At 41.2% G+C, this 26,977-nt stretch overlaps 1 protein-coding gene across 2 annotated transcripts in view; it reads right to left on the reverse strand.

Moving 5' to 3' along the window:
* LOC117543888 (disintegrin and metalloproteinase domain-containing protein 12-like) overlaps window positions 1–26,977 on the reverse strand; it is a 73,175-nt gene that overhangs the window by 10,916 nt on the left and 35,282 nt on the right. For both annotated transcript variants that reach the window (XR_004568612.1, XM_034212516.1), the window contains exons 4-16: window positions 26,372–26,450; window positions 22,362–22,438; window positions 21,057–21,243; window positions 15,862–15,927; window positions 15,219–15,290; window positions 14,624–14,793; window positions 13,802–13,886; window positions 11,767–11,915; window positions 3,841–4,018; window positions 1,833–1,922; window positions 1,049–1,244; window positions 849–957; window positions 124–322 (exon numbers count right to left, since the gene is read on the reverse strand). Coding sequence is in view for 1 of the 2 variants with exons in the window: in XM_034212516.1 (XP_034068407.1) it covers window positions 124–322; window positions 849–957; window positions 1,049–1,244; window positions 1,833–1,922; window positions 3,841–4,018; window positions 11,767–11,915; window positions 13,802–13,886; window positions 14,624–14,793; window positions 15,219–15,290; window positions 15,862–15,927; window positions 21,057–21,243; window positions 22,362–22,438; window positions 26,372–26,450 (1,657 nt within the window). In the remaining variant the exon portion in view is untranslated. The remainder of the gene's footprint in view (window positions 1–123; window positions 323–848; window positions 958–1,048; window positions 1,245–1,832; window positions 1,923–3,840; window positions 4,019–11,766; window positions 11,916–13,801; window positions 13,887–14,623; window positions 14,794–15,218; window positions 15,291–15,861; window positions 15,928–21,056; window positions 21,244–22,361; window positions 22,439–26,371; window positions 26,451–26,977) is intronic.

The raw sequence follows: 26,977 nt of genomic DNA on the forward strand, positions 1-26,977 counted from the left end.
CTTAATATTGTACTTAGATCCAGTACTTGTGGTTGAGTAAATGTACTCTGTTACTTTCCACCTGTGCTAATGAGTGTGTTACATGTCTGGCTGTATTTAACGGTTACAGGCCTCAGCTCTCACCAGTCCGTTTCCACACTTGGTGCCCGTCAGCACGAGGCCGGGGTCGGGCATGTCATCACCCAAGTAGACGTGCGTGCCTCGGCACAGTATCCTACCCCCTTCCTGCATGGGGATGTTTGTCTCTATGGAAACAGCGTTGGTACCAATTACTGGGCGGTTAGCTCCTCCTTGACACTGGATTTTGCCACATTTAGCATCTCTGTAAACAGAACGAGCAACAGGGAGAATAACAATGTGATAATTTAATAACATGTCACTGTTTTCCCAAAAGTGTAGATATGCAATTACTCTCTATTTCCATCTATTTCTCTCACTGTTGCTGTCCAATTAGGGAAAGAGCCAAAAAAGACAGCTTGTTTATGATGTTTCAGACCACAACCTGAAAGATTTTGACTGCATTTCACCAGGTTACTCTTCAACCTTCAGTTAAGTCTGCAACTAATGAGTATTTCTATAGTTTAACATGTCAGTTTTTATTTTTTAATCAATAGTTTAGTCTGTGGAATGTCAGAGAAAATATGAGGAAGGCAGATCTCAAGCTGCAGTAGCCCGATGTAACATCTTCAAAATATTTATTTTGTGAGTTTAACAGTAATAGAAAGAAAAAGAAAATGGAGAAAATGCAGGAAATTCAGGTGGTTCAGTTGTGGAGAAGGGTAACTACAGCATATGCCCTCATACAATTAAATGCATTTGTTTGTTTCCATGGAAACGTCAGATCTTACCGTGCTTCACATTTGCTAAAGGAGCCTTTAGAGTCCTTGCCACAGTTGCCGTAGGGGTCCCCCGCTGAGTTAACCCTTTCAAAGCAAATGCCAGGAGCTGCCTTTGCTCCTACGACACAAAATGAAACATGAAGGAGCTGGCCACCATCACTGAACAACTCAAAGACGAAGAGCAAGCTGAAGGGGACTGTTGCACACACCTGGGCCCCACAGAGTGATGCATTGCTGCTCGTGGGTCTGGCAGATGCCGTTATAACAGTATCCGTCCAGGCTGTGGCAGGCGTGGCCGTCATGCAGGTAGACGTTGGAAGGGCAGTGGGGGCTGATGCCGGTGCAGAACTCAGGAAGATCACAAGCGTTGCTGGATTCACGGCATGGAGTTCCTGCTGGCTTTAGCTACACACAGATGTTGAAAACAAGACATAGACACAGAGTGAAGGTTAGATAAATTATGTGTTTTGCTTGATGGCAGTAAAGAGTGAAGTCCTTCCTTCCTGTAGCGGTCAGACTATATAACGACCACGGCCCCTGGTAGACCCCCTCACACACAACAACACAGACTATGCTAGTTTAAAGTTTCCAAGGCTGTTATTGTCATTTGTACATAGTGTAGATATGTCAATGAAAATCTTAGGTCACAGGCTCCTCCAACAGGGAAACACAATAAAACAGTAAAGTAAATACAAATCAAATAGAATAAACACCCCTTGCTGTGAAATATAAATTGTGCCGTATAAATATGCCGTTAATAACTTTGTAATATATACCTGGCTGCTATATCTTCAGAACTGTTACAGGATGTGTATTTTGTTAATTCTTTTATTTTTTTTTATCTTTAATTTTTTTTGTATGCATGCTTCCTAGTTAACATTAAGCTGTGTTTGGCTCTTTCCTGCTGTAACAAATGTACATTTCCCCTCTGTGGGACGAATAAAGGTATTCTGATTCTGAGTGTCATGCCTGGCTAATCGGGCCACATCCTACCTGACAATCTTGGCAGCATTGTCCGTGCGCACAAACGGCATCCCCCTTCAGAGTGCAGGTAGTAGCATTGCAGCAGGGATTCATACATTCCTGCAAATGGAAATAGAAGAAGGCAAGCGCAGAAATGGGATGAAAGTGAGGGGGAACAAAAGTAAAGAAGAATTAGCACAAAGAGATCATATTTCACCTCAGAGCATATTCTCACACGTTGTTATCAGAGGGGATGCAGTGCTAGCAGGACTGGATTCTGTACCAACTTAGTACCCTTGTCGAGGAAAGGCAACAGCAGTTTCTAGTTTCTTAAAAACAACAGTGTATCCATCTGACAGGAATTACAAGCCCATTTAGAGCCCTGGAACCATGAGCTGGATGGCAAAGGAAATAGAAAAATGGGGAGAAAAACAAAAGAAGGACACAGAAAAGGAAAATGTCTTACAAATAAGCGAAATATTGGGTGAAAGTTCCAGTGTGTGGGATTTAGTGGCAACATGTGTGATGGCTCAGTCTAAGCAAACAAAAACACAACAATTATAAGATTAAGGGGACTTAACCCTAGAAAACCTTGTTTTGACATTTCATTTATATTCTTAAATCCTCCATCCGTTTTGCAGCCAGGAATCAAACCCATACATGCTTCTCTGTAATAGCAGTCTGCTACGTTCAACCCATCAGTGAGACACACACTATATCTGTGCATCCCTTTAACATTTCCCAATTCTCCATGGAGACCCATCTGTTTCATGTTGGCCTTTTATTTACCATGAGCGATACCCTGTACCAATCAGCAACTCTCTGCCTTCTGATACAGATTAAAGAAAGTATTCAACCAAAGCTCAGCTCATAAGATGTGTCTGCGTGTCTGTTTGTGCATGTAAGATCTCACACACAGGCAGGCTGACGGGATCCTCGGGGGTCATCTCTCTCCCTACAGGCACTAGGCAGCAGTCTGAGCACACTGTTCAGCTATAAAGAGGAAGTGGATGGCCGGAGCTGGCAGGGGACACAGCTGACATGATGGGCCTTCCTAGAACTTCTTTCAGCCTGAAAACTATTAAGGGCCTTTCCCATGGTCCCAGGGGCCAAAGGAGGCGTAGGAGTCATGCTGAAAAGAAGTTGCCTGTGATTGTGATGAAAAGGACCAAGGCTTTTTAATGAGGCTTTTTAATGGAGGAGAGAAATGCTGTCTGAGCGCTCTGATCTGGCCTGGGTTGGCAGGATGCTGCTCAACTCTGTGGAGAGCTTTATTATCGCTGCTGGCTCAGTTCTGAGGGGCTTATGTCAGTTCTTTGTTTTGAAGGACAAGTCCACTTTCAAAACCCCCCGGCTGAAGCCTGAACAGAAAGACTCCGAAAAGGTGTAAACAAATCGTATGAGACAAGGCGTCCTCGCACTCAGGCTATTATATCATTCAAATATCTTTCCAAGTCATAATTGATGTCTCCTTCATATTTCATAATTCTGTTATTGTGAGCCTGCCTCTGCTGATTGTCAGCTGCTCCCTGATTAACTGTTTTATCATCCCACAGTCAGAGCAGTTAGCAATGTGTGCCACCATTACGTATGTGCATGCCAATGCAGATTCATTTAAATTATTCACCGGCTGACAGGGTGAGCTGTCAGCGATGTTTCCTCTCAGTGAATTGTATCACCATCAGACAACCATCCTCCCGAACACATCTTCAGTGCAGGGAATGAATACATTCACACTCATATCTCTGAGCTCTGAAGACTGTGTTTGAATTACGAGAGCTATGCGCTGTAAGCTTTGAAACCACGGTGAACAATTTTGTTTTACTATGGGAAATATTTGGTTTGTGCCATGCTTTTGTCAGTTACGCTAAAGAAACCCCTACTAGCGCTTCTGCTTATTTAATTTCTCAAATGGGGGTAACATAGTAACAAGGATTTATGGGTAGCAGTTAATACAGAGATTTCAATTTTGAAAGAAGGGGCGTAAAACCAGAATGCTGACTAATTGTCGGAGGTCTATATACAGTAGCACGCTCACCTCGAGTTCTCCACAGTCGCACTCCTCTCCCTCCTCCACGTAGCCGTTGCCACATTTCTGCCCGCCGTAGAGCACCTTGACCTCAGGCATGTTGAACAGACACATCCCGATGCCTTTTTCAAAACTGGCTGCCAGGTCTTTCTTGCTGCAGCTGCTGAACACTGTGGGGAACGGATACCTGTAAGGAAAAGAACAATTCTTTGTGAGTGATACAAACAAAGACAGAGTGGAGGAAGAAGATCGAAATCACCCACCAGGGTCCTCTTCAGTCTGATGTAATCAGTGCTAATTGCTGCTAATCACAAAATCAATTAACCACAAGAGCTCAGCAACCTCTCCAGAGCTCCATTAGCATGCGAACAGCACAGGGGCTCGGTGACGTCTGCCTCCATGGAGAGAGGGAGATCTGATAAGGCATATTTTACAAGACAGGGGAACATAAAAAATCAAACCAAAATGTGCTTCCTTCTAGACTTGAAACACCTACATTTGGGAGAAACAGGGATGGGGTGTTTTTAATATTGTTTTTGGAGCGGACAGAGAGGGGGAAAAGCACACAGCCCAGGGCTCTGCCAAAAGCTTTGTTACAAACCTCCTGTGGCTTTATATCTCCGATAATATAGTGCCTTGGATAAGAGTGTGTGTGTCAAGTGAGCATGATATGTGCAGACACTATCTTTATTAAAAAAAGCACTATATTAGGTTTTAATACCTCCGTCTATACCATAAAAGCCCAATATGGCCAGAATGAGTCAATCTGTGAGTAATATATGTGCTCGTCTGGCACACGGATGAGTGCATGTATGACACACTATGTGGGGGATCCAGGTCAACTTAGCTGCGAAAATGTTTCTTTTTACATGCGCACCACATGCAATATATATGAGTCAAAATATGCAGACTCAGTAAAACCACATGTTTGTTCGAGAACATATGTAAGCATTAATTTTAATGATTTTGACTATAAAATGTGTCCATTTCAGAGTTGTATATAATTAAGAGCAGCAAGGAAAGTGCCAGAGTAAATCCAACACATTACCATGTATTGAGTGCATAATGTATTTAATGTATGTAGCAGGGGAAATGTTCTATTGAGCTTGCAAGGTTTTCTTGGTGTCTAGAAAATCACAGTGATGAAAGGACAGCAAACATGTCTGGTTGTAGCACAACTGTAAATGCCTCGACATCTTTCAATAAGCTCATTTGAAGAGCAGGTGTGCATAAGAACAATTCATGCACAGGCTGAGCTGCTGTGGCATCAAGGCGTCATATAACAGTCCTTGGCAGCCCAAATAAATGCAGCTCGATGAGGTTCTTCTACATGAGGTTAAATGTGCTGGAGTTGCCAATTTGTTTCCAGCTTCAAGGCTGAGCCTTAAAGTGAGGCCGATGGCTGTGTTGACGCAGAAGCAGTAAAATAACTACTTTATCTCCTTAGATTTTCAGCTTAGAGAAGGAGGCCTTTCTATGCGACTCAATATCGACAATACTTTCAAACTGTGTTTCTGTGATTGGGTTTCACATGCTAATACAGCTCTGAATATGTCATGACACTCTGTGAATGTTTTGACATGACCTCATTCTCGGCTTGCCTTTGATTTCCGTCATGTGTGGAGGAGGCTTACATCAACTCCTGCTGCTGACCCCCTCCCCAAACACACAACCGCCCGCTCTCTAACATCAATACTATTCAGAGGTTGTGTTAGGTGAAAATGGGGTACCTTGAAACAGATCTCTTTACACTCTGGACTAAAGCAAAATATCAGAGTAGATCTGTAATGACATGTAATGGCAAAAGGAAATACCAATAAGGAAAGCTGTAATAACAGCCATTATAACACCCTTCTTTTTTCTTCCCTCCCCGTTGAGCCTCTCAGGGGACCTTGCTATGATTAACAGCTGTCAAGGCTGGCAGACCAATTCCTTAGCAACCGCTGTTGTTGATTTCTTCCTTGCCCCCTAAGCCGAACCAAAATTGCCTGCTCTGGTTGCACACCCTGTTTTGCTAAATTCATTCAATTTCCATGAACTCAGCCCTGTTCTTCAGTTACCAGCCAATGCAAGCCATGACAAACACTCACATCACAGCTCACATCTCTGAGATGCATGAGCTCAGGATCCAGCTGTTCTTTATGAGACGCAATACAGAAATAATTGGTCTATCCTGCAACGGTGTGGGGGTGGGTGGAGGAATAATGGCTGTGGAAAGGAAGAGGCACCAATGAATTACAGTGGATGGCATTTAGCAGCTGCGGGCCCCCAGGGGAGGAAAAGCAGTGCCAGGGCAAATCACGGTGGGCACATCTGGAGCTCATAGCAGACTAAAGACCCTTTAGACAACAACTTGTCCCATAGGAGTCTACGCCACCACCGCAAGAGAAAAGACCCAGTGTGACCTTCCGGTTGGTTCAAATGTGGTTTGGGCTTCAGTAAGGACGAGTCTTGTTCACCTCCGTCTATTCTCTTTGTGTGCTCTTTGTTCTGTCCCACACTGTTGCATTGTTATCCACCGCCAATTCCATTATTGGGTAAATTTGTCTCTGTTCTTTGTGTTTTTCTTCTCTTCTCTTCTCTAACTTCAGTTTTTGACAGTTGGTTGCTAGGCTTCAGCGGCACTGCAGTTGATGGTTGATGGAGTGTACCATGCAATCACAGGATCTTAGCAACGGTCAGTTACCAGATAAGGCTTTAACAGACCTGTGGGAGGTCTGCTGATAAGGAATCATTCCCAGATATATTACAGGCCCCCCTTGATCTACCACACACTGTAATAATACTACAGTGCCAAAGGCTTTCAAACATCTAACAATTCAGCAGCTTCGACAAGGGGACAAATGACAGGGTAGAGAAGTAAAGTAAGACAGTACAAAGACACAAATCCGTATATAAAAGCACAACAAATTGATTAAATTGACTCTTGCAATTTACAATCAATGTCATTTAAAAACTAAAATAATGAATTAAAGACTTTTTCAACAGAGATCCTGTAAAGCAAGTGTGCCATTTAAAGGTCCCCTATTATACTGTTTTTCATCAATATATTATAGGTGTCAGATATACAGAACATGTCTCTGAAGTGTTTGACTCCATATATCAAACAGATCATTGCAGCATCCCATAATCCCCTCCGTTTCAGCCCTGTTTCAAAAGTTTCTGTGTCTGTTACTTTAGATGAAAATAAGGAGCCACTCCCCACGCCCCTCTGAGAGATATTTGGTTAAAAAGAACACAGTGGTGCTCTAGCAGGAGATTGATTGATCTTATCCAAATGCTTTTAGAGCTTCAGGATAAAAAAATAAAAATAAAATCAAAGCTGAAATGAAGCAAAAATGTAAGATGAAAGGGTTGCTCTTCTAAATCAAATGTAATGGGAGTTAGTTAAAGTGTTATTTTTCTCATCACTGTAGGCACAGTGATGAGAAAAATAACACTTAAATGTTGAAAGTCTTGTTTATATAGGATTTTAGTGCTCAATATGAACATATATTCAGACCTATTTTATTACCAATTACAATAATCATGAGGCAAAGTTGCAAATTAATATACAGAGCATTTTAACCCCAAATGTAGGTGGGCAGGGTGCACATTTGACTGTGGTTCAGATGATAGAGAATGCTGGGAAACTCATCCACCACATCCTGCACAGCCAGTTTATCACACCTGTCCATGACATATTGATCAGGCTATGAATAAGATCTGCCGGCCTTTTCAGTGACACATCTGCCAAAATATTTTTTTCCTTGAGAACATTGTTAAAAACACTGATCGTGACTATGTTTTTGTACTGCTATAACGGTTTTAATTTGCTTTGGTGGACTTTGATCTTCCAGCACAAATGTGAGCGAACGTTAATTCAAACCTGACTGTGACAACTGTAAGCATGACAAATACTTAATAGTTGCTTAAGTAATTCAAAACCATAGTTCCTTGACTACACATTTATTATTAATTTTACAGCCTCCTTTGAGCATGAAGAGCTTGAGCTTTGCCGATGACATTAGGTGATATGATCTGTTGTGGCCTTTGGAGCCTAGGAGTCTGGCCTATGTTGTAGATACTGAAGAGCCTTTTCACATTGATTTCCCTATGGACACAATTAAACAAGGCATAGAAGAGAGTTCCTGTTCTTGAGAGGGGCACGGGTCACATTTCCAAGACATGCCTTGGACCTTGGTTCAGTTTCTGTGATTTTGATTCTTGATTATTTTATAATAAGGGAAATATATCAATCTCTGTCTGATGGTGTTCATGCCCAGCATTCAAAATCTTACTAAGGTCTTCAACCCATGTGTGTGAACCCTGTCTTAATAATGCATCTTGGTATCTATCTGTCCATCAACATCTTGCAATGCAGCTTCATAACACGGATAAGTGCCTTTACAAAAAAAATATTTTACATTTAAATCAGAATGCAATTTGTACACTGAAAAGAAGAAAATGAATATATAAGTGTTATTGTTTTTAGATAGGCTCCCTTCTGACTGCTCACATGTCCATCTTCTCTAAATACCGTAAAACAGGCACGAATGTTGTTTCCTGACAATAAGTGTAAATAGTGACACTTTGGTTTTGTCAGTTTTGCCATTATTTGGCATTTTTAGAGCCATAGGCTAGAAAGGGGGGGGGGGGGGGGGGGGGCACTAAGGACTTGGCAATAACGTGGCATGTGCTGTAACCAACCGGTATTAAAGGCACTCCAATAACCACACCTTGTAATTGAAAGCTAAAGATGAACCAATAGTGGACCAAACATAGAGCCCTGTGGAGTTCCTGTTTTAGTATTTAAGAGAGAAGGACCTTTCTGAGTACCGTGCACTTATGTATGTCCTTCTTTCAATGGATTACCCTGTAGCAGTTCAGTTGATGTGTGTTCCTCTAAGTTATGTACTCAAAGGATAAGACTCCAGCCTGTTCTCATTTATCACTAATGGGGGGGGGGGGTGAATGGAGGAAGCGACAATTGTCCGTGACCAATGTGAGCAGGAAACAAGCAGTGCTCTGTGCAGATGTGCAGCTGGCTCTGGGACAGTTACAGTTTCACTGCCCCCCACCACCATGAACTGGATCCTATTATCTCCAGCAGTGAGGCCAGCAAAGCTTGATGGGTGTCTTTCTTAACAATGCACTGATGAAGACACTCTTGTGCTCTAGTTCAGTGCTTCTCAAAGTGTGGTCCGCGGACCACTGGTGGTCCGTGTGCGCCCCCTAGTGGTCCGTGAGTATATTGGTAACATTTCACATTTGAAATTAATTAATCAATTTAAGTTTTCCGCACTCTCGCGGGAATATCTCCGCAATGGAGCAAGGTTAAGTTTCACTTTTGATTGCAAGATATAGCCCAGCGCAACACCTTCATCACACATGTTGCCACTTGTTTGTACCATTTTCAGGCGATTTGTAATCTGTTCTAGAAAAACGATGTGGTTTTTGATATTTGTGGAGTTAGGTGGTCCGCGAGTGTTTTTTTATTGGTTAAGTGGTCCTTGGTATGAAAAAGTTTGAGAAACACTGTTCTAGTTGATTAAAATGAAAGTTCAATCAAAACAAAAAACCTCAAGGTACTCCTTGCTGAGTAAGTGTAGGCAAGTTATGCCAGTACTTTCAATTATTGAATTTAGGGGCTGGTTATCGACGGGCCTTTTGTACCAACTCATCCAACTCTTGGCCTTGTAGGCATTTTGTATAATCATATTGCGCTTTGAAAGAGCTGGTTGCCTGCCAAGGAAAACATGGCAGTCAATGCTATGAACACATAACTGTAGCTGATGAACAACATTCAGGTGACTGCAGTAGAGCCTGTGTGTGTGTGTGTGTGTGTGTGTGTGTGTGTGTGTGTGTGTGTGTGTGTGTGTGTGTGTGTGTGTGTGTGTGTGTGTGTGTGTGTGTGTGTGTGTGTGTGTGTGTGTGTGTGTGTGTGTGGCCACATTAGGTTTTAAAGCATTGAACTAGGAGGGGATTGAGTTGGACTCATGGGAGATGTAGTGCCGCCTCAGGCAGAGAGTGTATAGTCCTGACCTGGAATTAACTGAGGAAGCAGAATCAGGCAATAGAGTTCTTTAACATCCTTATTTAAATGTATTGCTTCCTTAATCCTGGATTAAATCACAGAGCAGCAATGTGGACGGATAAGGAGATGTTCAGGGGATTATTTTAAAACCAATGGCTAGATCATTTCTTTCTTTTGTCGGATGGAATAAAAAGCATTCTCTCCGTGGAGAGCAGAACAAAAAACTAAATATTCATGCATATTTCTTACCAGTCTATGTTTGGTAGAAATTACATTCTTTCACATTTAGAGAATTTCGCCATATACGTATGACTTCAGAATGAGATATTTTAAGGGAAATGTGTAGGCTTTCCCTACATACCACATGTATAATAGACAGTCTTTAATTATTTATTTGGAGCTAAAGAGAGATTATCCACCATTAAAGATGAATGTATTTCAAAGAATATAATCACTTTCTAACTTGCTGTGAATAAAGAGGAAAAGGAGAGGGCCAGTATTTCTAGCTTTTTTTACTAGTTCATGTTGTTGCCAATTTTAGGATAACATCATTGACCAAGGATACCCTCATCATTTGAGCTAATAATAATTCTACATTTTAGTGCTGTGTTGCTTTATGAGTCTATATTCAAGAATAGTGTAACCCTGTTTTTCAAACCAAACCAAATACAAAGGGATGTTTCCAACATAAACACCAATCTGTGTTTCCCACAGACCACAAGACCTTCGGCTTGAACTGATACCCAATGTTAACGCCTAACAAATCCCTATCCCACTGCTCGGTCTGACAAGATGTAAGTTATAATCATCCATAATTAACAAATATATGCTATTTTTTTACTACATGGTATAGCTCTGCTGAACTTAAATCCCTGTTGTTATCTGTTCTCACTTATTTTATTTAAGGCAGTAAAAACATTTGTTTATTTGCTTCTTGACAGAAGTTAAGGGTAAAATGTTTCACAGGAAATGCTTTTATTTTGAAGTGCAAGTATGTGTCCTGCTCTTACTCCTTCCTATTATGATATGGAAATGAATATGCATATGTTGAGTGCATTTTCCCGTTTCAAACACGTTCAGTTTGGACAAGATTAGCTTGGTTCTTTATTCGAAGCTTCTATTACACAACAGTATAAAAACAAGAGAGTCTGTACATCATAGTTTTGTGAGGTGCCATCATGGTTTTGTGGAGTGTTGTGAGTGAATTAAACAATTAAAATCCCAAATGACCATGGCTTTCCTATCTACAAATCGCACGCTTGTGCATGAAGTCCCATGAAGGAGGTGGCACTAAAAAAATAGCAAGTACTATCCACAACTTTTGCAAATTAAGAAATGTGCTCGTTCATGCAATGGAAGGGACAGCAGATGCCTAGTTTAGCTAAATTGTGTCAGAGTAAGTTAAATTGCATTGCTTTGGCCATGCACTGCGACTGAACCATTGGCTTCCCATCAGCATGAGTCATATTGCCTTAGGGCATTAGCACAGCTGTTGAATTTGCTATAAACCAAAATGGTCCAGCAGTTCAACAGCATTATTTGCTTACCGCTCGATAGACAATAAATTACAAATAGAGAGCATGTGGAATAATGTTTACATATGATCACAATCTGGACTCTTTTGAGCCACACTCGTCTCAATAAGTGACTGGATTAATGCAAACTTAATGATGGCTTGACATTACGATTGATGCATTTCAGATGGTTTTGGAATAAGACGTCATTTTTAAAGCCTAACCAAAAGCGGCCCCACTGGAGTGCACTGAAGCAGTGACTGATAGCATATGTCCTTAGGCTGATGAAGGCCAACTAGCTGAAATAATACTCCCGCAATCTAGGATATTGCAGAAGAGAGTAAGAAGTCAGCAATCCTAAAGATCGATTGACTCTTAATTGTTAAGGTGGAAGCTGTGACTCACCCGGTGGAGGGAGTCATGATGCATCCTCCACGGTCCACGGTCACCCTGCAGCCACACCCCCTCTCCGGGGTGTCATGGTTCATTCCAAAGTTGTGTCCAAGCTCGTGGGCCAGAGTGACTGCAGCGCCCAGGGGGTTGTCTGAATGGTCCTACAAAAGAAAAATATCAATCATGCAGAAATTTAACAAGACATTGCTTCTTAATAATTGTAATCTCTTCAATTTATGAGTCAGATGTATCATGTATAAACTGGACATGATACAAGCAACGTCTTTTAATGAAATGTGATCAGTAACTGCTCTGTAGCAAACAATAACTTATTAAAAACAGACCTCTCCGATTACATTCTATGAGGAAAGTAACAAATAACAAAAATGTAATGGTAGCCAAATGACTGTTACCCCCCAGGACCTACTGGAAAAACATGTCTCAAAACAAGTGAGTGTAATTGCAAAGTGCCAAGATTAAAAAACAACGCTGTTGGATCTGTGCTTATCAGAGCGTTTTCTCTGCTCGACGTTGTGGTACTGAAATGAGGAATAAAACGGCGGACTGCGGGCTGTCACCTTCAGCTTGCTCTGCAAACTTTGACCAAGCCAGATGTGCAGCTTCATCCACACAAAACTGGCAAAAAGTTAAAAGAAAAACTCTGCTTGAGGACAGCTTAAAAATCCCACAGCCAGCAAAGATAACAGAGAATTGAAAAAACACACAGTGCTAGAGGATGCACTGGGAAGATGAAGTTGTCACTGTGAAAGCTGTGTTGGTGGAGGTGCCGAGAGTTCCTGAAAGGTGTGTAAAACATGAACACATGAAGAGGCCGGATAAATAATGTAGCGCCATCCGCTATCAGCTCCTCATGCATGCAGCACTGTGCATCAGAGCACCTTGTCTCTGGAGTCTTCAGTCACTGTGCATTATTCAGTAGAGCTGTACAGTCTGATGAAATGCTCTGCTGGGGGCTTTTGACAGTAACGGTCATCAGCTGTCAGCACTCACCGGGTTTCAACTGCGCAGCCAAAAATCCATGAAAAGAAAACCCTCTAGTTCAGTTTCCAAAACACCTTTGCTGACTGATGAGGCTTGGGTGCTCAAGAGGGCACTACATGCCACTGTCTGCGTTCTGTTTCGCCACACCTCAGATTTGAATGTAACATTTGAGGCTGGTAAATGGATATTCCAGATGGTTCCAGAATGGATTTTTAAGATTGAACTGCTTAGAAAAATAACAAGGAGACCCATAGGGGATGTTGGCTAATGAGTTCAAAAGTACTTTGTAAGTTAGCGAGACAACTGAGACAACAGGGTTGTAGTTTGCCCACAGAAGAGTCTGCGGTTGGAGACTAATTCTTTACGTCCCTGATCTGATATATGTGGTATGTAGAGCTCTATCATAATGAGTAAGTCCCCACTTTAACATCTGCAAGGACAAGAGTGAAGAACCATCTGGGGACTTGCTGTGAAGCTTACCACCAGCCAGCCAGACAAACAGCCACTCAGGGACATGGAGTATAAAATAATAGCATGACTTGCACTAATACAACATGACATGGGCACATAGGGTTGCAGTTCTTTAATGGGTGATCATTTACAACATGCACCTACGTTTTCATTCGGAGATATGCAGTACCCTTAAATTCACTAATTTGTTGCACCTCATTAAGAAGCAATGGTTTCCACTCGTGTAATCGATATGCGCTTTGATTTTTCAGCGCTAAGTGGAGGGTGCTATGCATACTATTTTCCTGGGGAAAAAAGTCACAATGATGTGTGTGCCCTGTTAATACAAGTTAATATCAACTCTGGAATCCTTAGCTCAACCCTTACACAAGAGGCTCAGGGGAGAAATATGAGAGTATTATGTCAGGGAGGGGGGAGAACCAGGCAAAGAGCGGAGGGCAGGGGGAGGGAAATGATAAAATACGTCTGGTCTACTTTCTGGAAGTCAGAAACACACCAAATATGTATTTTGTACTCCTTTTGCTTCAGGATGGAATATTAGTTAGTACATTCAGTAGAGCATAGGTGTACGTACCATGACGATCCCCCCCGACTGCTCTGCTGTGCACATACTCATGATGGGTGCCATACCAATGGTGGTGCCCTGGAAATAGACCCCACTAAGGGGAAGACAACGACGGTCATCAGATCTTTGATACTTCAACTGTCAAGATAAATGCCCTCTGGAGGGTCTTTGACTTCTAATGCTGTGAACTATAGAGCAATGTTCAAGGGCTGTTATGCAAATGTTGAGTAGTAGTTGGGTTTTTTCATGACTAGCATGGTTTGGAATCGTTTCATTGGCTACTGACTAGGCCTGCACGCCAAATATCCGTAGGGGTTGCTTTGGGGTAAAGCGTAACGTTCTAGCAAAGTGGCGAGCAGACCAACCAACAGAAAGACAGACAAACTAAATAAAATGAAAAGTTTTGTCTATATTTGTATCTACATCTTTACCAGATAATAACAACTACACAATGTCATTTTAACAATAGAAAACCTTTTATTTTGTAAGCATCTTATGAAGCCTGGATTGGATAGGACTGGTTTAGAAATATTTTGGCAATTGTTTTATGAGGTAGGAAATCAGATTTGTTTTTCTTTCAACAAAACTGTGTGGTGTCTATGTTCCATCCACACTGCAGGGCACCTTTGAGGGTAGCTCAAAATAACAGCCACAACACAAGTTAATATTACAAAACATCACAGTCAATTTCGCTTCAAGTTAATGAAACCCAAAGACCGATCCAAAACAATTGCATTATTTGCTCTCAATCATTTGGAAATAATATCATCTATTTCAAATAGGGACTTTTAGAACGCAACTATCAAGTTGTAGCTACAACTGCAGATCTACCTGATCAGCTGGGCGTTGTCATGAGGCTTCTGAGGGAGCAGCTTGACCTTCCTCCAGTCTAGGAACTCATGCAAGGTGGTGAAGGGGTCCTGGGTTATGGGGCATTTGTCTACATCACTCCATACTTCCAGGCCCACCAGGGCCACGCGGATATTCAGAGCCCTGTAGAACTGAATGTTGAGGAGAGAGGGGGGAGGTAGAGAGAGACGTATTTGCAGGTTAAGGGCTTATGATCTGCCTCTCATAACATGTATGTTCTTCTCTTCACTGTACATTACTTATTTAAACAAAAATGCTATACAGAAGTTGCTTAAAAATTATGAGAGGCTCTGAACAAATCCTTAACCATTAATCTACGTATGACTTTCCGTATGAATGAATCATGTTTCTCTTCTGTTTTATTAAACCTCCACCCACGGAACGTATTATTACAGCGGCCTCTTCACAACATTTCTCAGCCGAGTTATGGAATTGATCGTCCATTCATAATCCAATCAGCCTCTGCTCGCAGGTCGGTTAATTCTCAACAGGCTTGATGTGACCTCTAATAAATCAGACGCTTACACCACATCCCCTCTGTTGATTTGATTGTTACCTTGTCCACGTAATTGGCGATCTCAGCCAGCCGCTGCTTGACCTTCTCCATGTCCTTGCCTTGCTTCTGAAACTGAACAACACAAACAGACAGAGTAAAGCAAGGAGAAAGAGAGGTGATCTGCCCTCTTGAATGTTTATTTCCATCAAAGACATTATTTGGGAAGTATATCAATACTGCATCGTATATCAACACTGCACTAGCTTTGGAAATGTCTTCACAGTGTCGTGTTGATTCCACTGCAGTTGCTATCATCAAAGAGCTCCTGAGTGGAGCTTCGGATTAAGAGATAACCTCAACCACCTTGTCTTTTATCCAGCATTCATTCACTTTCTGTGGCTCTGAAGCTTGTGATATTGACCTACACTTTCTTCTCTTTGCCCTTGATCTTAAGGCTGAGATTTTAGATAATAATTGAATGGTTCATTTATGAGTCATGTGGTCAAATTATGTATAAGGGAGTAGGACAGGCAAGCATATGAGTAAGTTGACACACTAAAGGCGAAACAATGTAAAGGTTGGAGTCATCTTATCTACGTCTCGAGGGGAATGAGGGTCAGCTAAGTAGGTGACCTCTGAGCTTTTTAGCTGAGGATATGGCTGGAGACGGTGAATAGTTCAGGAAGTTTTGACCTCTGCTTACCTCTCTGTTGTCAGCGACAATGATCAACTCCACATACTTGGTCGTAGTCTGGACGTGGCGTTTATGCTGCATGGGTGAGTGAAAGGAGAATAGGTGGTGACGAGGCAAGAATAAGCAATACATGTGGTAATGACAAAGTGATAAACCAAGAGATGAAGCGAGATAAAGAGGAAGAGAGAGAACAGAGAAAGAAGAAGAAGGACATTAGGAGGACACAGTTAACCGCAGCTCTCTGGAGAGGGCGGCTTAGATTTAGTAGGTGGCCACTCAATACACACTTTCCACTTAAGGCAGCAGACACAAGAATCACAAAGCAATCTGATACACCTCACAGTGACCCAATAAGGTCACAGGTTACTCTGACAACACAAATAAATCACTGTTTTTAGACAATGATGCCTGCACTGGATTGGCATTAAACAGTATAACCCCCCTGGCTTTTCTTTCTGAAATTAAAAGAGCATGTGACATGCTAAGTATTGATTTATATTACAACTCCACAATGACTCCATCAACTAACTAAAACAGTGGAGTATGGACTAATGAGAATGATATCCAAATATAAGAAGGCACATTCACACTTTTCTTAAATGGTAAAGGTTTTCAAATAACATTTGTTAGTGTACATTTATCTCTTTTGGTGTGGTCAAGGATCACAGTCCAAACTTTGAACAAAGAAGCAGGAATCAGGTGCAGAGAATTATAACCAAATCTTACATTCATTATTAGGGCAAAAGAGAAAAGTAGAAGATGTGTATCACAGAGGGAAATTCGTCCTTCGAACAATTAATGTCTGAACACAGACGAACAGACCAAGCTAAACGTCTAGCATGACTGAAAATAGGATGACTGAAAAAAGGTAAGAAACACATATTTTCATAAAAGAAGTTAAGGACAAAAAGAAAAGGGAGAACATGGAGATGATTGTTTTGAGGCTCTTTCAAACCGAGGCAAATACAACTCCTGTCCATGGAGCAGACGTTGCTCTCATGTTTCAGTTCACACACACACACACACACACACACACACACACACACACACACACACACACACACACACACACACACACACACACACACACACACACACACACACACACACACACACACACACACACACACACACACACACAACACACACACACACACACACACACACACACACACACCACACACACACACACACACACCACACACACACACACACACACACACACCTACACACACACACACACACACACACACACACACACACAACACACACACATCTACACACACACACACACACACACCACACACACACCTACACACACCCACATCACACACACACACCCACACACACACCACACCACACACACACACACACACACACACACAAAATCCTGCTGGCTGAGTGTTCTGCTATCACACTATGGCCCACTTTCAACCTGAGCCTCTTTATCCGTGCTGGCCTGGCAGCCTGGATCCTCTCCGCTCTTATCTGCCTCCTCCATAGATAAGCCAGGGTGGGCTAGTGTGATCCAATTGCACCCTATGGTGAAATCTCCAGGAGGCCACTGGAGAGGACACACACATGGACACTGTGTTCAATCAACCCATTGAAGAGCACAACTGTTCTTTAACAGATTAGTCAGAAGTAAACACGACATATTTCACATGACGTTTTATCCTTTGTCTCTCGATAAAAGTAATAATTGAAAATGAAAAACTGGTTTCTGGACTCAATTCAGTAGATATGTATAAATAAAATCGACTACTAATATATTCAATTATTTAACAGCTTCACTTCTACATAAATGGACAAAATGTTCTCCCCTCTTCTTCCCTCAGTCCCTGTTTCCCCTCCACTGCTAACTCAATATCACAGAATTAAGGTGAAGAAAGAGGCCGGTATTCTTTTACCATTTGTATGATGAAGAGAATTTAAGAACAAAGGCCAGCTTACCAGCATGAAAGCTTTCAAGCACATTGAACATTGTCTTCATTAAGCAAATGGAGCTGGCTCAGGTGTGGATGAAGATAAGAACGGTATAATGCAGCTTTCTGATTGGAGTCTTATCCCTGGGAACGTTTAGGCTGCAACGATTAGTCAACTAATAGCTGAGTCTATGATGTTAAAATGAATACATTAGAGGTTTGGACTTTAAACTATATTTTTCTGACATATTATACACCAGTCAATTTGCTGATGAATCTTGAAAACAATGAAGAGTTAATGGATAATACAAATATTGGTGACTTGCAGCCCTATATCTGTATTTAACCCTTAGTCAAAATGTTAATACATGTTCTGTTTAGGCGCTGTTGACGCCAATAGAGATTTGCAGGTACTCATGCGGTTGACGTGCACATCCTGTCAGCTAGCCATCATATCTCTCTCTTCCCTTCTCTACCCCATATGACTCTCATCATCCAGGGGCACTCTGCCAGCTCGCCTCTTTATCTTTAAACACTCAAGCAGGGCACAGCGCAGCTTATCAAAGCAGCAGCAGTACACCTTGCTGCCCTCATGTTAGGAGGTGAGTTTGCTTCTATGCCACCAAGTACAGCAAAGCACACTTTATATTCATACTGTTTTGTGTACTTTCTCTATGCTTCTAACAAGGCCTTTTGCTCCTCGGGTAAGAAGAAGTGACAATTTTTCAAAAGAATTCCTTGTGTGTTTTATATGTTTTCACTTTTTTAATCACCTGTGGGATTACTGTGTGTGTCCACCTCCCTTAAAAGCAGCATCTGTCTTCACTTAGAGATGTTTTCCCTGCTAACTCTGGCGTTTAGCTGGGTTAGGAGGGGTAGGGACATGATATTTCAAACTAATGGAAATTGAATCAGATAAAACATATTAAAGTATGATGAGTAAACCCTTATGAGTTATAATCAAATTATCTTTTTCACACTGGTGGAAATTAGCAATATGATCCTACTTGAGTCGCCTTTTCCCCTTCTGTCTCTGTCTTTAAAACCCTCTGCATTGTGCTGTTTTCTTTACTTGTGCTAAATCTTTGCAGCCCTCTTAACACAAAATTCAAATGCTGCTCATTGAAACCAGTTATATAATCATCAACAGGAATCAACAACTACAGTAAAACATCAGAACATCCCTATTACTTCATGAATAAATAAAACCTAACAATGTTATGTTTCAGCCAGCAAAGCCATGTGTTTGGCGTGCTTTCTGAAACAATACTCAATCTCAATATAACCTTAATGAAATGACTAAACAATTGCTACAATAAAAATCAGATTGAAGAAAAATGGAAAGTCCCTCATGCTGCATCACAATTATGGAATGTGTGCTTTTCCTCCTCGGAGAAACATCTGTTTCATCTTTTACCCCACCTATCTGTGCGTCTCCTGTGTTGACCTAATACATCAGCCATGTTCATCCACTCCTGCCATCCTTCAGCAGTCAGATAAAGATCACTGGAGTCTGTGTTTTCCACTTATCAACACTTGCCATCTTTAAAGGCCTGTTCCCTCTGAAGATAAAGAGTCTCTATGACCATGGCTCTTATGATTTATCTCTCCGCTCAGTGGGATAGTAAGGAGCTGAGTGTATGACGTGGGTCTGGTGGGGTTTTCTAAAAAGCAATCTGTTTGATTCTGGATGGACGGGTCCTGCTGAAGCCATGATGTACAAGCCTGATCTCTCTTTTCAGAGCAAATGGTGTCACTTAGCAGCCGATGCACTCTCCACAGGCGTTTATCAACCTGGGCTCTCAGTATACTGCGTGTCACTAATGGACAATGCTAGATCAGATGGAAAGAATGGGTGAATAATTCAACAAGTAGTAGCTTCTAAAATATATAACACACCACTTACCAATATCTACATTGCAAATGATCTCTCAAAGAGGGTTAAGGTGAGCAATCTTTTATATTGTGCGCAGTTGGAATTGAAGTACATGCTCCAACTATAAGAGTGCACTCAGTACAGAACATGTCTTCGCCAGGTGTGTTCCTCCCAAACAAAGGGGAGATGAATCCCTCTCAATTGTCTTGTTTTTAACTTAGCCAATATGTCTTTGCCTAACAAAACATTAGTTGATCATTTAAATCCCCTATGTCTGGTAAAGAAACAGTGAGGAGTCAATGTTGGTAGGCAATATCAAATTGAGCAAATTGAGACAGACAGACAGGTCACACACACACACACACACACACACACACACACACACACACACACACACACACACACACACACACACACACACACACACACACACACACACACACACACACACACACACACACACACACACACACACACACACACACACACACACACACACACACACACACACACACACACACACCACACACACACACACACACACACACACACACACACACACACACACACACACACACACACACACACACACACACACACACACACACACACACACACACACACACGTCACAGACTGGCGTGGATAATAAGAAAATACATTTCTTCACCGTAGCTGGTTAATACAAGATTTTCTGCATCACAGCCTTTTCATAGCACAGTGGGATTGAGACTACAAATTAAACATTTGAATGGAAAACACAACGGAAAGCTGAATGAAAGAGCATACAGGGCTTAATTAGTTATTAAATATACCGGAGACTAGAAAAGTTGTAATTGGAAAATATTACATTTTTCAACACTCTCACCTCACGATTGAAATAATGAAAATAAATGGATTACACCTGGTTCACTACATAGACGATCCACAGGAAGTAAATATTATTTCATCAGAATGGAAGGGTATGCAAACTCTTCACAAAATCACTTCCGCCACCAGGTTGCAGATTAAAAGTTCCTGTGAGGTGACTTAGCATTGTGGTGACAAAAAAACAACAACAATGAGTCTTTGAGGAAAATGCTAACACGATCAGAATAAAAACGCTTTCTTTAGGGTATAGACACGTTTTTTCAGTGCATTATCTTTAGTGGACCAGTTTGACCTGTTGAAGAGGCTTTACAATTTACAGGCCTTAAAAATACATTTTCCCTTCGTTGTATCTGAGAGTGCTTGAAGAAAATGTCTTCTCGGTAGTAAACGTTGGTGATTTGCTTACCATGAGCTATGAAGTAGTTATGAAAGCACAAAATGCCGAAAAAATAAGTAAGAAATCTTGAGGACAGAAACTTTCTTTGAAATCGTCAGTTTACCGGTGATAAAAGGCAGACAGTTCAATGATCCTTACCCTTGTGCTGAAAGCCCTGAACGGACTGCTGTCTGCATGTTCAATGGGGTAGGTTATGTTGAAATCATGGCCACAGGTGCCAGGAGCGAAATTGAGGTGTTCAGCTGTGTAGATCCAGTGAGTCCCATCGGAGTGATCAGCAGATGGTTCCAGTACATAGGATTTGCCTTCAAGAGTTATGAAACCCCTGCAGAGAAAGGAAAGGTGAGACAATTCTGTTCATGTTTTCAGAATTCAAACACTGGTATTGTGCTAAAACATATCAGATGTGCAGCAAATAATATTGTTAAGCAAATCTAGCTGAAATAAAAGTAACAATGGCAATTTGTGTGACAAACTACAGATGCTACATCAATGTGATGACTGCAGTATTATATATAGAGTTGTATATCTTAGAATCCCATTGTTTCCTCCTCTTTAATTTTTCTCATGGTTTAACCGTGGCCTTTCTAATTTAAAGTGACATCCTCATGCAGAGAATCTGGAAAAACTCTGAGATTCTCACGGACCTTCAATATTCACAATCCAATGAACTCACACTAACCCCCTCCCAAAAAAGAAGCCTCAGCATTGCCAACTTTAAACCAAAAACAATTTGTCTCTGTGAGCCGGGCAATGTAAAGCTCTGTCATGTTATGTGCATATATTATTGTGCGTACAGGTTATAGAAAAACTGAAATAAATATTAAAAACAAAGGGCAACAGCGAGGGCTTTACAATCCGGCGAATCATCCGCGGAGGGTGTAGAAGTTTGGCTGGTTTCTGATAACATTCCTGATGGTGTCCAATGATATTACTGCAATCATTACTCCCGTTTGACATCTTGTCTAAAGCCTTACAATATGTCAACTTTACTGCTTTTCAACAGTATATAAAGACTGACATCTCAATGTATTAATGTAGCAAAATGAATTATTTACTAGGTTCTGCTGACACGCCATTTCTCAGAGTTGTACACTTGCGACTTATGACTTGGCCTTGAGTCAGACTAAAGGGATAATTTCGGTTTATTACGACCCTGGATTGGATTTTCATAGCTTTGGTGACAATTTTAATGGTTTTGATGTCATCGTGCTGATGAAAATAATTGTTGTGAGAGGTTGTAAACAACAATTTGGAGACTTAATTTGGAGATATATGTAAAATAAGTACCAGAGATGGCGTTAATAATGTATTTGTGTACCGAAAGAACTAATGCAACAATGGCAAGTATATGGGCTGTCTGGTTACTTCTGTAGTTTATCACAAAGGCACTAGACCATTGTTTCTTCCGTGACAAAATGAATAAATGTCTGACAGACTTACTTTATACCAGTACAGGTACTGAGACTGACGTCTGAGTTGACATATCCCTCCACCTCACCGTGGTAGTAGCAGTTTGCCTGAAGGAGCACAGACAAAACGTTTTTCAGTATTTAAAACTCAGGACAAAGGGATGGGACCACCAGTGTGGCATGAAACATGTCACAGCTGTACACCCTGATCACCGTGAAATATGACCAGATTGACTCTTTTGTTGCTAGAAAGCAGCTATTCACTCTCCAACAGGCTGATGGTGGTTGAAATCTGTGCAGCGCATCATATTTCCCAGCACAATCTTTGCATACGGCTGCATTCCCAGGTACCAGCTTTCAAGGACCACCTGTCAAGCTGCAGAAGGGAGTAACGAAAGTGAAGAAAGCCCATGTTTATTGAACCAGGCCTGGCAGCGAGAGGGTGGGGAGGAAGCGTCTGGTTTAGAGTGAAAACAGCCTTCAGTTACAAGGCCTCGCTCAGGTGAGGTCTAACCAACCCTACTGCCACCCTGTTCTGGAAAACAAGGAAATGAGTTTTACACCCCTCTAAATATAGAGTGCAGGCAGTACATTTAAATGTACGGCCCAATGCAAGGTGGCTAACCTCGAGAAACTGCTTGTTTCACATGTTCAGAGTCTAAATGAGTTTCTGGTTTTAAAAGGGGATCCTTTCCTATTTTTGCATTACAGCACTTTTTCACAGTGATTCTACAATTAGACCAAAATAATCCAATTAAAGTGTTCTCACTATAAACAGCATTGATAGTGCCTTTATTGAAGCTGAATCTTTAAGAAAGCCACACACTTAACAGTCCAGAGATTGATTTCCTGGACCTAAACACTTTGGATTGCCAGAAAAATGAACCCAAAGGAATGCTAATGCTGCTTAATGTCTGCTGGATACTTTGTTTGTTAAGATTGTGCATTTGCATTAACAACTTTATACAATGATAATATGTCAATGGTGTTTTTACAACAACAAATAAACATTAATACTGCTTTGAGAACTTCAGAACATATTCAAAGAACTTAAACATACATTTTGTTGCACAATTGGACTGGAAAGACTTTATATCACTAAATAATCCATGCAGCGCTAACATTTGTTCAAACATATTTGGCTATACACTTAATTGTCATATAAACATGATTGTTTTAGGGACATGTTGAAAAATGAATTTAGCTATCAAAACAAAAACACAGAGAGGACGTTGAATAAACAGACCCAAAGCCTTGAGAGCTTTGTCTGTTTGGCCACTTTCCATATATTTACCTGGAGGTGCACTGAAAGAGAATCATCCATTACGTCAAGGTAAAAAGGCAAAGAAAGGACAGCCCAATACATGAAATATGACATTTTAGTGTAGCAAGGAGGAGCAGGGCTGGATTTAGTGCGCCAAGTTAATGCTACCACCTCATGTTTCTTTGATGAGATCATGACAGTGATGCATCGATATGAAAGATATGAATAGACTTTTTGTTTCGGCAGAAATAAATGAGAAAGGAAAGTGCTTACGCCTTCATATCTGGAATAAGAAAGATTAATAACTAATACCCAGATTATTGTAGGAGGCAAGGTCGGGTGTGAACATCATATTGTTTATCATACTGCTTATTATTCTAAGTTAACGCTCTAAGAGCCATGCTAGTGATTCATATCCCCAGTAGTGTTTGTTACAGCACTCGTTTATTGCATTGTGTGTGGACTTTAGTGAGAAAGGGAGAGGACGAAAACAGGAACCGAGGGAGGGCTGACTCACGCTGAAGTCAATCCCAACAGTACCTTACCTTTGACACACTACTGAACCCTCCAGATACTTGCCCAGATCACTATATCAGTCTCCTCCCTGCAGGCAGGACAAATAAATTAACTTTGGATCAGCCTCAAACAGATCTGGCCGTTTCCAGTTAAAAAAGACCCTCCCAAGCTGTGGTCATGAGAGAGGAATGAGAGGAAGGACGAAGGTCAAAAGATGTCTGTTAGTTCCCAAGACACTCAGCAGGTAGATACTGGCAGCTAGCCTTCGGTGCGTCCATTCTGTTTTTAATGCACCCACCCATCAAATGCAGAACAGGTGCTCAGAAGATTATGGCTAGGAAATAAATTGATGCAAACGAGGCATAAATGACACTTGAGGATATGCTGCTTTCCTTTGTTTTACATCGTTACTTCATCATTTGGATAGTTTGGGCTGTTTATCCACGAAAAAAACAATCAATATAAAGGCAACATCTTGGGCTGAGTGGTGCAGTGATGACGTATTTTTGTTAGGCCGACCCGGAAGTAAGCTGCGCATGGGTTCCCTCGACAAAAAAGCAATGGGATTTCTCCATAGGATTTTGGAATATTGTAAAAGATAAAATCTGTGGAACACAAACCTGTTTGATAAATGCACGTTTTGTTCAGCCGGATAATATCCACATGTCTACCCTACTTTTATAATTTTCGAATCATAAATCTAATCGGTGTAATGACGAGTTTGGCTTAATGACGAGTTTGGCTTAATGACGAGTTTGGCGTAATGACGAGTTTGGCGAAATGACGTACAACGTCCTCAACAACTTCTGTAGTCCTATTCAGCCACTTGTTAACAACCATCGTTTTTTTTAGACACGTAAACTCTTCGAAAATCTCCAGTGGCGTCACTGCTGATGTATTTAATGTCGTAGAACAAAACGTGATCCGTCTCTTAAATTTGCGTCATCACTTCCGGGTTTTAGGACTCGTTTCTGCACCACTCTATTGGACATGGTGATAACATTTTTCCCTAACACCAAATATTCGAAGGACTTAGTGATGAATCTATCTTGATAATGAAGCCCTACACCAATTAGTCCATCCAACCGCTCATTGATGCCATGTGCATCAATATTGCCTCTCAGTGTCTCCTAAAGTTGACCCGCCTCAACTCCTTCTTTGTCTTTGTCCTTTGGTAACGCGGAGTGACAGAGCCAAGCCACTGATGGCGACAGCTCTGGTCTCATTGCAGTCTCAAGAGGAAATAATTGTTCCTTTCACTGTGTGGGCTGGCTATTATTGAATTATATTAATCTCCTCTTTTGTGAATTTTCAGCATAAGTAGGCCAGGCATTTTGTACACAGACCTCGCAGGATGTCTATTAATATGCTTTCTGGAGATCTGAACAAAAACGTTTAATTGCTTTCCAAACAGCAGATGATCAAATCACTGAAATCAGGCAAGCAGGTGGAAGCTTTGAGGCGTAGAAAGTGTTCCACATGGTGCTGCTAAATCATTCTCATTCATTACAGAGTGCTCTACACATAGTTTCCTAATAGTCTCGCTGTTCTCTAACCTGGGAAATGTATGGAACATTTATGGATGCATGAAATGTGTTTTCAAAGACCCATTGTATTTGAAAGCCGAACAGATGAGCTATACAGTATTTATTCCAACCAAATCACAGGAAATTAAGACCAAAGTAAAAATATATAATTAATTATCTCATAAACTGCTCAAAAGAGAATATATTTAAAATTATACATTAGAAAATCTGACGTTGCACCCTGAAAACTATTTTATTCTCTTATCTCAGTTTTAAAAGCACGAGTCTTATGACGCAATGATGGGTGATGAATATTTTACAGTAAGTGTGACTTCTGAAGTGCATTTAGATGTTCACTAGTTCAGTATATCTGTGCAGAGCTGCGTTACAAAGCATTTTTTGAGATGGTTTGAAGTCCATCCATTATAAAATACATGAGCCGCTTCCTAAATCGGAGTTGGCTCTCTGACCTCTGTTCGCCTTTTATTCCATCAAATATGAATATACTTCCTCATACGCAAGACGACCCAATTCCTGGCGGTTTAAAAGTGGGTCTAACTGCGATATCAATGTTTTATTACTTCCTTGCTGACCTTAACGAAAGCACAATGGAGCAGAACCCGACAGGAAGTACGGGTCCACAGCAGCCCGATATCCATAGGAGCTGCTGGGTGGGTAATGAAGAGAAGTGTCAGCTTCGATAAAGAAACAGAAAATAAAAGGTTCTTAACATACCGTGAAGTTGTCCGAGCCGGTGACTGCAATGCCGTCTTCTAGGTAATGGGTTTCTGTATAGTTACTTGAAAACAGCCCCCTAGAAAGAATAAACAAAGAAAACAAACAGAAATGACCCTCTGGGGCTTTATCCTGAAAAATCAATCACAATGTCTTAGGCCAGACTTGCATGAAAAGTAAACAGTTTGATATGATTTAAAATGTAACCCTGCTTCAGTATAGATTGAATTGAAGCACCTGTAGGCTACAAGAAAACAAATTAGATTTGTTTTAAAGGCTGCTGTTACATGTTCTGTTTACTTTCACACCATATGCAAGCACCATAAAGAAGCATCCAATATCAATCCATAACTCATTCCATGTGATATGGTAGAACAGTTATTAGCTCACACATTACAGACAATGGCAAACAATGAGCAGATGGACATAATAGAGTTATCTGATGAAAGCGAGAAGGAGGAGATTATGTTGACAGGAAAGCAGTGAAGGAGTCATTTTTAGTTACAGTCGGGAATCAATAAGACTACGAAGTGACTCTCTGAGGTTACCAAGCGCGATCCATTTACAGTTTATATCTAGAAAGCTCAATAAATCAACACAACGAAA

This window comes from Gymnodraco acuticeps, unplaced genomic scaffold (genome assembly GCF_902827175.1).
Source record: "Gymnodraco acuticeps unplaced genomic scaffold, fGymAcu1.1, whole genome shotgun sequence".
Classification (NCBI taxonomy): Eukaryota; Metazoa; Chordata; class Actinopteri; order Perciformes; family Bathydraconidae; genus Gymnodraco; species Gymnodraco acuticeps.